At 46.4% G+C, this 15,876-nt stretch overlaps 1 protein-coding gene across 6 annotated transcripts in view; it reads left to right on the top strand.

Moving 5' to 3' along the window:
- RBM19 (RNA binding motif protein 19) overlaps positions 1-15,876 on the top strand; it is a 143,951-nt gene that overhangs the window by 69,071 nt on the left and 59,004 nt on the right. For all 6 annotated transcript variants that reach the window (XR_012155096.2, XM_073313160.2, XM_073313158.2 and 3 more), the window contains exon 22: positions 13,867-13,972. Coding sequence is in view for 5 of the 6 variants with exons in the window: in XM_073313160.2 (XP_073169261.1) it covers positions 13,867-13,972 (106 nt within the window). In the remaining variant the exon portion in view is untranslated. The remainder of the gene's footprint in view (positions 1-13,866; positions 13,973-15,876) is intronic.

Below are 15,876 nucleotides of genomic sequence, written 5' to 3'. Positions count from 1 at the left end.
CAACGGGAGCCCCTTTTCTCAGCCCTACACACAGCGGGGCTCCTACTCTCAGCCCTGGGGTTCCGCTGTCAGCCCCGGGCAGCCGACAGCAGGTGACCCCACTCTCAGCCCCGGGCTCCCACTCTCTGCCCCAGGTGGCTGACAGCAGGAGCTCCCATTGTCAACCCCACACATGGCGGGGCTCCTGCAGTTGTCAGCTTTTCCGAATTACTGCAAATAATATCTGTCCATTATTACTTTCAACGATTTTCGGTGGCTTGTCCACAACTCAGATGCAATTATTTGACAATCATCCTGTGATTCAAGTGGGGCCTTAATGATAATGAATGTGTTAAACAAATACTGAAAGCCACCTCGGGCTTATCTCCCTTGGGAAACACTGAGTTATCCTGCTGGGATTTTGCTTGTGGTTTGGGGGGATCCAGGTCTACAAAAGCTGGTGCTTAATCCTCTAAGCAGCTACTTCGCCTCTGTTAGCTGTAGATGCAGTATGCATTTCTTCTGTTGTATACCATGTTTCCTAGCTCTGCCTGTACCCTGAAGCTGAGCTCTGGGCTTGCTCCATCCCTCCGGCAGCCATGACATCACGTGATCTATACAGATGCCTTTAATCCCAAGTGCGTGGGAAGGTGTAGCAGGACACAGAAATAAAACTTCAATCAACAATGAAAACAAATAAGTCAACTGGTGGTCCCATGTGAGAGGAGAGTATTGGCTGACAAGCAGAGGAAGGGGAGAGACATCAACCCATTAGCAGGAGCATTAAGAAAAGAAGGGATTTGACATGACAGTCAAAAGACAAGAGGGCAAGACACGCAAAGAGTTAGTGCTAGAAGAACAAAGCCAAGGTTCTTAGCCATGGTGCTAGAATCCTGAATCACAGGGAGAGAATCATAGAATACCACGGTTGGAAGGGACCTCAGGAGGTCATCTAGTCCAACCCCCTGCTCAAAGCAGGACGAATCCCCAGTTTTTGCCCCAGATCCCAAATGGCCCCCTCAAGGTTTGAACTCACAACCCTGGGTTTAAGCAGGCCAATGTTCAAACCACTGAGCTGTCCCTCCCCCCAGTGCCTGAAAGGATGTGAGCACGATGGTGGGGGAGTGAGGAGGGGGAAAAGGTAGGTTTGGGACAGTACCTTAAAAGGAAAGAAGTGAGAATAAGACAAGACAATAGTTGCTGGCTGGTATGAGCTCAGCAAAGTGGCAGTGAGAGGGGTGCGCAGGGATAGATGTGACTAGCAAGGCTAAACAGAAAGAAATGTGCCACCCTATGCAGTGGCTGAAGAGAGGATTTTGGAAGAGCTGCAAAGAGCACCCACTCAGGAGCTTTACTCCCTGCATCCTACTCGCTTCACCAGCAGCTTTTTTTTCTTTTTGTACCTGTTCACAGCATGTCGTTTTATTTTACCACTTCAAGCTGGTCCCATTGACAAATCCCCACCTCTCCCTATATTCATAGTAAGCTCAAAAGAGAGAGAGAAAGCCACACTTCATTTGCAAGTCCTTCTGCTGCGTGTGTCACTAATGACCACTCTAATTATGATATCGCATAGTCTCCTTATTCAGGGGTGGCCTAATCCAGCTGCCTTTTGACATCTCATTGCATCAGGGGAAGTTTGAAAATTTTTGCGATGAAAAGGGAGTGGGTCCGCGGTGGAAGAGCGACCTCGTGAGAACAGGTCTGGTTTTTGGCAGCAATGCTTGTTTGTTTCCACCTCCTGCTCCCTCTTCTGCTGTCTCACAGGTTCGCTGGTGGGCCAGTTCTCGGAGAAGCTGTAGAATCGTTTTCCAAACGGAGGAGCGAAGCAGGGGGGTGGGGGAAGTCAGCAGAAATTAGCATGAAAGGCTCCTCTGCCGCGCTGTGGAGCGCGAGCGGGGAGATAAAGCGCGAGCGTGCTTTGTGCCTAGCCGGCGACATGATAATTGGCTTTCCTTCCTAGCGAACTTTGCAAATGATGCTCTTTAACTCGTCGGCGAGATAAACAGTTGCTGTGGCAGGTGCGCCGAAAGCGCCGTCTGGCTGTAATTAGACACGTTTGCAAGAGAGCACCCTGAGAAATCTAACCATGGCATTCATTCTGGGCACTTCCCATGGGCCCCGCCACCCACCCCCTATCCCTCTCCCTCTCTGGCACTTCTCCTTTTAGCATAGAAAGTAAGTCCTCCTGCTGACTCCCTTCTGTGTTAGTTTGGACCACGTGTGTGCCACAGAATAACTGTTAGGTGCCCTTTGGCTGCAAAACCCCAATTGACCAGCTGATTTTGAAGCCTTTCTCTCTCTCAATCACACAGGGCTTGAGGCTGTTTGCCTTGTTTGCAAACCAAAATCACTCTCTTGTGTCTTAAAACTCATCAGGCCATTTGGAGTGTGTCATTATTTTTCTTTACCCCTTGAAAATGTTTGCATTTGCATTGCACCTTTTTTTTTATCTCAATGCACTCTGCTAGCACTAATTAATTAAGGAATTAAGCCTCACACCGCTCCATGAGGTTGGTAAATATTATCCCTATTTTGCAGGTGGCAAACACCAACAACAGGGCTGTTGTGACTTTCCCAAGGTCATACAGCAAATCTGCGGCTGAGTCTAGAATAGAACCCACAAGTCCATTCTCATGTTATAACTATTGGATTATTTAACAGATCAAACTTTGCAGCTGATTAAGGGCTAGCACAGCTCTAAACTGGCATCTGCTTGAGCTCTACCCTTAAAGATTAACTCTGGCTTTTAAAGATAGCTACTCTTCATTTCCATGGGATGTTTAAACAGGGTCCAGCCAAACGGCATTCCAAGCTGCTACCATTATTTCGTGGAGTAGTCTGCTTCCCTGGAAAGCTTGGTGTCGCCTTGCGAGCTAAAATACTTTTGTTTTCTAACTCTACTTCTCTGTCTCACTGAATCTAGTCTTAGAATCTTCAGGGAAATGAACTATATACATTGAATGGGATTGCAAAGCACATACAGCATAAGTCAGGATCATTTAACTCACTGCTGAAGTTCCACCTTCTGGTCTGGAACACGGCAGTTGTCCAGTAGGGCATACCAACACTATCCAACAGTGCAGGTCTGGAAATGAGGAAAAGTTAAGTATCATTTCTATTTGAAACTACAAAGGGATTAAATAGGCAGAGAATTATTATGCAAGATGGAATTTGGCCTGGACACCAAGACTAACAATTCTACTCCTGTTAAAAGTGCCATGGGCTATAAATGACCATAAGTAGGTGGGGCCATCTATTTTCCATGACACACACAATATGGAACCCCCAGGATAGAGTGCCACCCAAAACTGTAGTAGGGCATTCACTTAGTGCTGACTCAGAAGAAAGAGTGCCCCATGCAGAATCAGCATCACCATTTCTTGCAGAACCGTCTCCCATCCCATACTGGCCCTGTCCAGCCTGCTTAGCATGCAAGATCACAGTTTGAGACGGCATGTGCAGTCGTTCTAGACTTCTCTTACCTCTTCCTTCGTTAGTAAAGACGCTTCTGTATAAAGGAGGGGGGGAGTATCTGTTTGCTTTGTCTCCAGCGTTTCATAGAATAGAATCATAGAATATCAGGGTTGGAAGGGACCCCAGAAGGTCATCTAGTCCAACCCCCTGCTCAAAGCAGGACCAATTCCCAGTTAAATCATCCCAGCCAGGGCTTTGTCAAGCCTGACCTTAAAAACCTCTAAGGAAGGAGATTCTACCACCTCCCTAGGTAACGCATTCCAGTGTTTCACCACCCTCTTAGTGAAAAAGTTTTTCCTAATATCCAACCTAAACCTCCCCCACTGCAACTTGAGACCATTACTCCTCATTCTGTCATCTGCTACCATTGAGAACAGTCTAGAGCCATCCTCTTTGGAACCCCCTTTCAGGTAGTTGAAAGCAACTATCAAATCCCCCCTCATTCTTCTCTTCTGCAGGCTAAACAATCCCAGCTCCCTCAGCCTCTCCTCATAACTCATGTGTTCCAGTCCCCTAATCATTTTTGTTGCCCTTCGCTGGACTCTCTCCAATTTATCCACATCCTTGAAGTGTGGGGCCCAAAACTGGACACAGTACTCCAGATGAGGCCTCACCAATGTCGAATAGAGGGGAACGATCACGTCTCTCGATCTGCTCGCTATGCCCCTACTTATACATCCCAAAATGCCATTGGCCTTCTTGGCAACAAGGGCACACTGCTGACTCATATCCAGCTTCTCGTCCACTGTCACCCCTAGGTCCTTTTCCGCAGAACTGCTGCCTAGCCATTCGGTCCCTAGTCTGTAGCTGTGCATTGGGTTCTTCCGTCCTAAGTGCAGGACCCTGCACTTATCCTTATTGAACCTCATCAGATTTCTTTTGGCCCAATCCTCCAATTTGTCTAGGTCTTTCTGTATCCTATCCCTGCCCTCCAGCGTATCTACCACTCCTCCCAGTTTAGTATCATCCGCAAATTTGCTGAGAGTGCAATCCACACCATCCTCCAGATCATTTATGAAGATATTGAACAAAACCGGCCCCAGGACCGACCCTTGGGGTACTCCACTTGATACCGGCTGCCAACTAGATATGGAGCCATTGATCACTACCCGTTGAGCCCAACAATCTAGCCAGCTTTCTACCCACCTTGTAGTGCATTCATCCAGCCCATACGTCCTTAACTTGCTGACAAGAATACTGTGGGAGACCGTGTCAAAAGCTTTGCTAAAGTCAAGAAACAATACATCCACTGCTTTCCCTTCATCCACAGAACCAGTAATCTCATCATAAAAGGCGATTAGATTAGTCAGGCATGACCTTCCCTTGGTGAATCCATGCTGGCTGTTCCTGATCACTTTCCTCTCATGCAAGTGCTTCAGGATTGATTCTTTGAGGACCTGCTCCATGATTTTTCCAGGGACTGAAGTGAGGCTGACTGGCCTGTAGTTCCCAGGATCCTCCTTCTTCCCTTTTTTAAAGGTTGGCACTACATTAGCCTTTTTCCAGTCATCCGGGACTTCCCCGGTTCGCCACGAGTTTTCAAAGATAATGGCCAATGGCTCTGCAATCACAGCCGCCAATTCCTTCAGCACGCTCGGATGCAACTCGTCCGGCCCCATGGACTTGTGCACGTCCAGCTTTTCTAAGTAGTCCCTAACCACCTCTATCTCCACAGAGGGCTGGCCATCTCTTCCCCATTTTGTGATGCCCAGCGCAGCAGTCTGGGAGCTGACCTTGTTAGTGAAAACAGAGGCAAAAAAAGCATTGAGTACATTAGCTTTTTCCACATCCTCTGTCACTAGGTTGCCTCCCTCATTCAGTAAGGGGCCCACACATTCCTTGGCTTTCTTCTTGTTGCCAACATACCTGAAGAAACCCTTCTTGTTACTCTTAACATCTCTTGCTAGCTGCAGCTCCAGGTGCTATTTGGCCCTCCTGATTTCATTCCTACATGCCCGAGCAATATTTTTATACTCTTCCCTGGTCATATGTCCAACCTTCCACTTCTTGTAAGCTTCTTTTTTGTGTTTAAGATCCGCTAGGATTTCACCATTAAGCCAAGCTGGTCGCCTGCCATATTTACTATTCTTTCGACTCATTGGGATGGTTTGTCCCTGTAACCTCAACAGGGATTCCTTGAAATACAGCCAGCTCTTCTGGACTCCTTTCCCCTTCAAGTTCGTCCCCCAGGGGATCCTGGCCATCCGTTCCCTGAGGGAGTCGAAGTCTGCTTTCCTGAAGTCCAGGGTCCGTATCCTGCTGCTTACCTTTCTTCCCTGCGTCAGGACCCTGAACTCAACCAACTCATGGTCGCTGCCTCCCAGATTCCCATCCACTTTTGCTTCCCCCACTAATTCTTCTCGGTTTGTGAGCAGCAGGTCAAGAAAAGCGCCCCCCCTAGTTGGCTCCTCTAGCACTTGCGCCAGGAAATTGTCCCCCACGCTTTCCAAAAACTTCCTGGATTGTCTATGCACCGCTGTATTGCTCTCCCAGCAGATATCAGGAAAATTAAAGTCACCCATGAGAATCAGGGCATGCGATCTAGTAGCTTCTGTGAGCTGCCGGAAGAAAGCCTCATCTACCTCATCCCCCTCATCCCCCTGGAATGAGGTAGATGAGTTTCCCTCTTCCACAAGGCATGCCCCCAGTTTCTGGCCTCCTGACACAATCCTTTCCACAGCACTAGTTGGAGAAGCCTCCAAACAAGCCTTGTGGTGTAGGGTGAGCAAAAAGCCGAACAAGTTTGAAGACAAAAGTGCTATCTAATAATGCATGGGAAGCACACTCATCTGGGTTCTCTTCCTCATCCATGCTAAGAGGACACCTGCTTGTAACACTGGTTTGGGGGGTGAAAGGTGGTGGTCAGTATTCAGTGTCCTGTCCAACAGGATTGCCTAGTGTAGGCAAAGTCAGCTGGTGAGAAGCTATTACATTAACTTTGTGTTCAAATTCGCCCCTGGGGAGGTTATTGTGGGAGTAGCCCCTTCTTAAGATTGCTTTAGCTGTGCAGACCCATGCCTGTTCTGCTGGAAAGTCCCTCCAACAACCTTCTCCTGCCTTATTGCTCAGCCAGGACTACTGGCCATAAGAGCGGCAGACTTGTTTCAGCATGTCAGCAGGCTTTACTCCATTCCTGCCCTCCTTCCCCTGCATTCATTCATTAATTTTCTGAGGTTACCAAGGAGACGATGATGATGATGATGATGATAATAGTAATAGGGAAGATATGTGGCAGATTAATTCCTGAACTCTCGAACAGGATTTAAGCTAACAAGAGAGGAGGGCTTTTTTCTTCCTCCTCCTTTCAGATATTTCCTGTGCTGGGGATAACAACACCAAAGACTGTTAAATTGGTTCTGAATGTCCACCTCTGGCTGTCCACATTCTTGTAACGATTTCATTAGCTTGAATTATCCACGTTATTTTCTTGTAATGGGATTAGCTGTACTGGAGTCAGCTGAAGACCTGAGGGGGAGGAACATTCTGCTGTGTATTTCATTAACTCTCTCATGTAGGGGGTGGAACTGACCACGACTCAGCCCAGGGGCAAAACTATTTGGCAGGGTCCTTCGTTCCAAAAGGAGGAGGAAAAAGAAAAGAGGCCATTATTCCTCTGTAATCAGTAAATCGGTGCAGGAGCAGAGACTGGCGAGGAATAGTTTGTTGGCAAATTGCTATTTGGGGGTGATTTATTAAAAAAAAAAAAAAAAAAAAGAAAAGAAAGAAAGAAAATCATTGCCAAGTGAAGACTAAATTTTGCTCAGATGATGCAGAATTTAGGCCTGATGCTGTAGACAGCATTTTGCAGGTCAGTGAAGGGAGAAGCTACACAGTGCTTGTGCCTCCTTGGGAACTTTGCATTCATTGCCCAGAACGCCCCGTGTTACTGGCAAACCGTTAAATCTTTTCTTGACTAGACTTTGCAATGTAATCGGCACTGGATTCACTTGGAATGGGAGATGAGCTTTCTAGCATCTATATTTGGGTGGGGTGGGGGGTCTCGGGGTGCTTCCTTGCAACCATTATTTTAACCATCTTGTTTTTGGGATGCACTGTATGTAGTCTCTTGTGCAACCATTTGTATAGATCAGTGGTGAAATTATGCTCTCCCTTTCCTTTTTGGAGTCTTTCAGCTGAGTTTCCTTTGATTAGATAGTGACTAACAGCTTATCGCACTAATTCTGATTGATCTTTGCTCAGTGTCTAGGGTCTAAGAATAATGACACCATTTCAGAAGTGTATAATGTGAAAGGGCTAAATTATGGAAGCATCTAGTACAATCGCTGTTATTTATGTAGTGCCAAAGGCATGCTAGATACTTTGCAAAGAGGAAGAAAAGCTCCCTGCCCTGAAGAACTTACAGTCGAAATAGATATTATTCAGGTGGAGAATGGGATGAAAGGACACAGCAAAGATGCAGAGCAGTTGGGGTTAGAACATGCTTTGCTGAACCAGCATTTCTTGGCTGATTTTCTTGTAGGCATCACAGCAGAGGTAGGTCTTGAAGGAAATTTGAAAGAGGAAAGGGTAGGGGCCTAGGGGCTGCTGTGGAAGAAAGCACAGAGATAGTTGTGGGAAACATGGACAGACAGGTCATCGAGGCTGAGGTTGGTTCAGCAGTGACTGCAGGTCACAGGGGCAACACAATAATAGAAAAGAACAGGTAAATAAATGCAGGAGGACTATAAAGGGGTTTGATGGTGAGGACAAAAAGCTTGAACTAAACATGGTGGAAAGCGAGGGCACAGTGGAGGTATCCAGGTATGGAGTGATGGAGCCGGAGTGAAGAGTATGAATGGGGGTAGGGGGGAGAGGGAGGGGCAAGGGGTGTCGGCGAGGAGGAGGGTACAGTAATTGAGATGAGGGCCTGGAAAGGACTTTTGTGGGCGTGGACAGCAAGATGGTGATGGACCTTGAGATGTTATGGAGGAAGGATTTAGACATGGCCTGGTTGTGTAAGGCAAAAGAAAGGGGAGGGGTCAGTGATGGTCCCTAGGTTACAGGCCTCAGTGACAGGGAGGATGGTGCTTATTGGCAACAGCAGCAGGCAGCACAGGGGAATGTGTGTGTTGAGGAGGCGCATGTGTGGCCATGTTCATTTGTATTCTCCTTCATATTCACCATTAAAGGAGCACAAGTGCCAACACCAGATATCTGGGACCTTCCTGTGCTGAGAGGTGCCAAATAGGCTTTTTTGTTATCCACCAAACTAAACCAAGGATCTCAGTCCATTTGATAGTAACATACCATCCTCACGGTCAGCAGGCCATGGGCTCGTTCTTCCAACTCGCCTGCTCCCAGCTGAAGACGAGTCTAGCAGCTTCCGTCTGCTTCTCTCTCTGTTCGCCCAGCTGGTTAAGAGGAAATCCACTCAATTGCTGGAAGAGTTAGCAGTGTGGTGGGAATGTTACTGACTTCCAGGAACGCCATGCAGACAATCTGCAAACCCTTGTGCTGCTGTGTATGTTTCAGTGGGAGCACTGATGTGCCCCACTGGCTGAGGTCTTGCACAGGAAGTCTGCTCATTTGCCACCTGTGACTTTTGGCTTGCCTCGGTGAATCCTCCAGGTCTCGCCTCTCTATTGAGTTCCTGCAATTTGTGGGTTGTAGAGGTGCAGATCGGGGCTTGTGCACAATTGAGGAGAAGTATGTGACCCTCTTTTCCTGAATCCATATAGATGATTCACCCCAGTAGTGCCAACATGCTGTTGTCTTTGCATGAATGTTGATTGGTATGAAGCAAAGTCACCACCTCATCTTTTACGGAGTGAGAGGGTGATGCACCCATGGCCCTGTGAGTCCTGTCGCACTCTGAGGCAGTGTATGAACCCTGGCAGACACACTAGGGAAGGAATGTTGGTGTTCAGTATGTGAGGATCCTTCTGCCTTGGCTCTCACTGAATTTTAATACCATAATCACTGCTTTTTTTTTTTAAACTCTCCTCCATTGGCAGTAAGTAGCACAGTACAAATGAGGGATTTCAAATTCCCTTCCCAACATCTCACCTCAGTTACTAGTTACTTCAGAGAGTTTGAGCTCTGGTCCTGGTCATGGGTGTCCCATGAATAAAGGGTCAGTTGCCACTTCTGAGTCTCACGGTTTTTCCCTTCATACGTGGAGAGGGTGTGGGCCGCACAGTGCGTCGCTTTGTGTTGTTAGCTCCGACAGCCAGGTTCCTCGGCAACCCTCTCTGATGAGTCCAATTTGCGACACACAGATCAGGGAACCATCCCCACCCCTCCCATTGTCACACTTACACCTATGGGCAAGTGGGATTTGTGTGCATCAAAGTTGGTTATAGGGAAGGGAGGGAGATGTCATTGATCTGAGCTGCCATAAAGCACACCTCCCTCTTTGTACGTATGCATGCACAGGACACCCCTTAAAACAAATTAGAAATGTGAGAACGCCTCCCTTTGTTCAAAGCATAAACTGTCTTCCCCGGATAAGGGATATCCCATTCAGGAGAGGGTAATTGTACCCTTCCCCCCCTCCCTTTAAAAAATAGCTAGATGAAGGAATAATTGGTTACGTGAGGTGTGAGTTTCTCCACCGAGGTGGCAAGGGGAACATTAAAGGCCCAATCTCTCCACTTCATTCACAGCTGCTCGTATGGTAATTGCTGTGTTATGGTTTCTAATTATCAACACAGTGGGGTGGCTTTTCTGCCTATCCCTAGCGGGGTCATCTGTGCTTCTGTTGGGAGTCCTAGTGTATCCCCTTCTGCCCAGGCCACGGTCTCTGGGCGTTCCCTTCTGAGCCCCTCAGCGGCTGCTCCATGGATACCACTGTCAAGTAAGTAGCTCAAGTCTGGTGGAGCTGGTGTCTATCCCATCCAACCCTCTCCCCTAGGCCCAAGGGACTCAAACATGCTCCGCTCCCATGATGGTGTTGCTTGCTCTTGTGGAGTCCCTACAGGTGTGTTAAATCTGTCCCGCCGCCCAGGTTGTGGGTATGCCCACCTTACGCTCTTGTTGATTTCCTGCTCTTCGGGTGAGTCTGAATGTCAATGTTTTTTCAGGTCATCTCCCCAAACAAACAATCCCCAGGGGTTAGTACTAATTATTATAATAATGTGGTGGTTATAACGCACGAGAGCTATGGGCAGAGTTCAGCATGTTTCCCTCACTGACCTCTTACCTGGGCTTCTGATGGGCAAGGCACAGGCCTGGGAGGCGGAAGAACAGGGTACTTTTCCCAACTCTGTCACAGCCTGCGTCTGTGACCTGGGTCAAGTCACTTAAGCTTTTTGACCCAATTTTCACAGATATGTAAGTGTTCTTCTGATCATCATTCTAACACCTGACTTAGGAGTCTCACTCTCATTGAAAATCAATGGTAGTGTACCGAAATACATTTAAAAATCTGGGCCTTTGTGCCTCAGTTTGCCCTTTGTTAAAACGGGGTGATGCCCACCTATCTCACATCAGGGTAGTGGGATTTCACATCATGGTTGTATGTAGCTTTGAGAGATTTCTTCCTGTGGGAGGCATATCATATAAGGTCAAGGTATAATTCATATTCTTTTGTGTGCATGTCCCCTGTCAAAGGCCCTTCTTCATGCACTCGCCACCAGGTAGTGCCGCAAAAGAATCAACATTCCAGGGTGGATTTGATTTAAATCACTAGTTAGGAAGACTCGATTTAATCATGGTTTTCTACATAAAAGTGCATTCTTGTTGGTTGTTATCACCTTAATACATATTCTTCGCAACTCAGAGAGAGACGTATGTTTCATTTTTAGAAGGTACACACTATGCATTTTTAAGTGATTTATTTTGAAAACTTTTCAGGTTAGTTTTACAGCTATATCAGAAAATGAATGATTGTTCGGTTATTTCATTTACCAAAGGTAAATTGGGAGGTGAACTATATCCAATTCAACAGGTTAATCATTAATATTTGGAGGATTTTCTTGCCAGGCTGTATTAGGAGGAGAACATCACCAGACAGGCATTTAAATTGTTTTATTTAACTAAAACAACATTAAGTATTTTGGATTTTTTTCTTCAACAGCAAACATAAATATTTTAACAAAAAACATATGTCCCTCGCTTCTCACATTTATCTCCAGACTTCTTCTCCTTGTCCAGATCTATTCAGCCCCCAACAATCTTCTATTCATTGAATTTTTTGAAACTTTTTACTTTAAAGAGAGGTAAGGGATTGACTCTGTGTACACAAATTTGCAGAGGGACAGTAGAGTTGAGGTCTGTTATTTCTTACCTCTATATATTTATTTATTTATTTTAAAAACATTTTTGCTGTTAACAAGCATGTTACCGCTGGAGACAGAAATTCAAATCCACAGTTTGAGAGCTGCAAAACTAAGCATCTCTGATGGTGTCTTCTAGGCTGAGCACTGAGTCCCATTGGGTAGATAGAAAGATTAACCTAAATAACCTGTACAGAAGCCTGTGGAACCCCATAAGATTGGGTCCCTAATCCATGAAGTATTAGAACTCGTTTACGAAACTTTTCTTAAACATTACATGAATATATTGTCTCACACTATAGAATTAGAATTTATATCCCTATTCCATGATGAGATATCTTTGAGCTATAATGTATCTCAGTTAAAACTGTCTTTTGATAAGTTTCTTCCTCAAAAAGCATTTTATCAAAAAAAATCTGATTTAAATAAAAAAATCCGATTCTTTTAATTTTTTTTTTTAAATCATTGATTTGTATCCGCCCTGCAACATTCCCCTGTTGGAAGCGTGACCTGATGTTGTCTAGTCATTTGGGCACTGGTCTGGGAGCCAGAAGACCTGCATTTTAATGTGATCACTGACCTGGTGTGGCTTAGGCATGTCACTTCCCCTCTGTCTGTCTGCTTCTTTTTCCCCTCCCACCCTTTGTCTTGTCCCTTCAGACTGTAATCTCTTTGGGGCAGGGGCTATCTCTTACTAGGTGTGCATAGACCAGCAGGGCCCCAATCTTGTTTGGCTCACCCAGCCACCACTCTAATACAAATAATAATGGAGAAGTACATGGAGTTCTTGTAGTCTCAATTCCCCACCAGCCACCTTGTGGGAGACTGGTTCATCACCAAAAACAATGTAATGTTTCTGCCGCATTTAGACTTGAGCACTCCTGCTCTCCAAGGCTGTTGCGTCTCTTCTGTTTTATTCTGTTTGTTTGTTTCCTTAGCACCATCTCAAAGGGGGGGTTGCGGGGGGTGGGGGGGAGAGCTACGAGGAGCAGACGTGCAGATTCATTTTGAGGATTCATAATGCTACATTTACACACCGCACTGCCTGAGGAAATTGGATAGATGAATGCCTGGTCATGCTGCCAGTGCAGCGGGTTAACTCTCTGGATTTAGCTTATATCATTTCACGAGAGCATTTACGGCCTTTACTGTGTTTAGTCCCGGTCGCTCTTTGACATTGTTGTATTTCCAACCTCTTTGTGTGTGTGTAGATTTTCAAATAAAATAACACATCTATTCAGACCCAGTCCACATTAAATATTTATTGTCTGCAGTTTGTGCATATGTGTATGATAACTGGACATTAAAAAGAAAAGAAAGGGAGCTAGAGCTCAGCTGCAGAGAAATGGAAAGCTGCCTCTTGTGGAATTTCTAAAATGGCAGTGTCTCTCTCTCTCCGGGGCGGGGTGGGGAGAAGGTAAAGTATTCAGAATCAGCCTTCAGCTCTCACAAGCTACGTTTCCCTCTAACCCAGCCCATCAAGGGGTCTGAAGTAAGAGAATAGCTTGAAAAGAGAAGCCCATTGGACAGGATTGGGAGGTAACTAGAGTCAGCTGCCTGATTCTTTAATGCTTTACAAGTTATGACGCTGCTCAGAGGATACTCACGTCCGCAGGGAGTGAGGAGTGGAACCTGTGGGAGATAGGGGAGCTGTTCCTGGAAAGACCACAAGTACTCCTTTTCTTCATGCTAGCACTGTGAGCCTGCCTGGCATGGCTTTCTATCCCCATGGGCTCCTGTCCTTTCCTGGTTCACATCAGTGCCCTGTGTATAGCGGCTGATTTTAAATACCGCCTGAAAGGAATGGGGAGTTCACCATAAATTGAGGCAGAGTGTGCTGCTGCCTAATATTAAACTGTTAACGAGGAGGAGATGTACTTGTGTGTTCAACACTGTGTACGGCGGTACAGCACAAATCCTCACTTTCTTCCCAGGAGAGAAGAAACATGCCAAATACTGCAAAGATGTCTTCTGCTGTGTTGGGGAGTATCCAATTGGAAGACCTTTAGTAGCCAAGATCTGTCACTAAATGTGGCCTAGAGAAATGGTACAGCATTTGCCTGCAGTGATCATTTTGTAGCTGTAATGCCTGCAAGGCTTACATGAAAGGGGACATCTCTGTAATGGCACTGCCTTGGCTCATAAATGAGGTGGGTTTTTATCTAAGTATTGTTTCCCTGTCTCTTATTCACAGCACCTTTGGAGAGCTGAAGACCGTCCGCCTGCCAAAGAAAATGGCCGGGACAGGATCTCACCGTGGCTTTGGATTTGTGGATTTCCTCACCAAACAGGATGCCAAGGTGAGCTTAGTGGCACAGTCCTCTCTCCCTATCCCTCCTCCTTCCAGCCCTCAAATTATGTCTGCTTTCTGGCCTTTCACTTAAAGAACAATGGCCTTGTCTAGGGTAGGATTCAGGCCAGATTTCAGCAATCAGTAGCTTACTTTATTGTGGCTTTCCTTGTCTGCACTTGGATTTTGCAGTGGTGCATCTTCCTCGGTGCTTGGCCAGCAATGGTTGGAATGTTTGCTAATTCCCAATGTAGGCAAGGCCTAAACTATGGAGTTACCATCTGAGGCCTTCAGATACAGGGGGATCCGATTGGATGATCTCAATTCCTTTTGGCCTTGGAATCTATGAATCTAGTAGAGTTTTTGACTGGCCAGAGAAGCTGTCATGACAGCTCTGCTGTCATGTAAAAGTCCACCAAATGGTATTGTGTGGCTCACCGTTGAATAGCATCACAGGAGGAACGAACACAGGTTTGGAAGTTAGGAAGATTCCTCGGCCAAGTCCTGGTTTTGTCACTGGTTGACTCTGGCTGGACAAGTTATTCCCATCTTTGAGCCTCCGTTTCCCATTCGTAAAATGGGTCTAAAGATACTTCCCTAGTCCTACCCTTTGTCTGTCTGGTCTATTTAATTTAAGTTCTTTAGGTCAGGGATTGTTTCCCGCTATGTGTATGTACAGTGGCTAGCACAATGGAGCCCCAATCTCAGCAGATACTATTCTTATACATATAAGAATAATCCAAGGAGTTCCTGGATCCCAATTGTCAGGTAGATGGCAGATGTCAGCCTGGCTCCAACCAAAGGGGTCCTGATTGGGGCTGGAGATTGATGTGCTGAGCCTGTCCACCTCAGCACCCTCTACTGGCTGTTGTATGTGTTTATACCTTGTCTCGAATGAGTTGCTGTATCCCATACCCTGAGGCAGAGGGGCTGGGACTCGTGGCAGGAAAAAAAAGCAGCAAGCCTCAAAATGAAGGTTTTGGCTTTTCATGCTATGCTGCTCCTCTTCCTGCCACCTGTGCCTGTAAGGGGGACAGATGCATCAGAGAGGCTTCCTAAGCTGTCAGCTTGTCTCCATGGCCCAGGAAAGAGTAAATGCCACTCCCAGAGTCTGTTCAGGCCCTTTCGCCCTGGCACCATTTACTGGCTGCACTACAATCTTTAGTAAGCCCCACCATGAAAACATGGACACAAATGAGATATTAGGAATGGCAATATTCAAAAACCTGTAGGAGAACACTTCAACCTCCCTGGACACATAATAGCAGATTTAAAGGTAGCCATCCTGCAGCAAAAAAACTTCAGGACCAGACTTCAAAGAGAAACTGCTGAGCTTCAGTTCATTTGCAAATTTGACACCATCATTTTAGGATTAAACAAAGACTGTGAATGACTCGTCAACTACAAAAGCAGTTTCTCCTCCCTTGGTGTTCACACCTCAACTGCTAGAAGAGGGCCTCATCCTTCCTGATTGAACTAACCTTGTTATCCGTACCCTGATTGTTGCTTGCATATTTATACCTGCCTCTGGAAATTTTCACTACACGCATCTGACGAAGCGGGTATTCACCCACGAAAGCGTATGCTCCAATACGTCTGTTAGTCTATAAGGTGCCACCAGACTCCTTGCCGCTTTTACAGATCCAGACTAACACGGCTACCCCTATGATACTTAACATGAAAACAGTTCAATGTAAATCCAACTCCCTGTCCCTGGCAGTTCATCCCCAGTCTTCCCACAGACTGTCCGCTTGGGAGTCCCTCTTTTCCACGGCCTGCCACCAGAACCACCCTACTTCCTCTCCCAGACCCGAGCATCTGCTCTTAAAGAGGCCCTGGCTCAAAACAGGGCTGGCTGTCCCCAAACCCCCTGCCCCTAAAGGGGCAGACTTCCCTGTTACAGGTTTCACCTGG

The sequence above is a fragment of the Lepidochelys kempii genome, chromosome 15 (assembly GCF_965140285.1).
Source record: "Lepidochelys kempii isolate rLepKem1 chromosome 15, rLepKem1.hap1, whole genome shotgun sequence".
In the NCBI taxonomy this organism is placed as follows: Eukaryota; Metazoa; Chordata; order Testudines; family Cheloniidae; genus Lepidochelys; species Lepidochelys kempii.
This window is presented reverse-complemented; position numbering and strand designations above follow the sequence as displayed.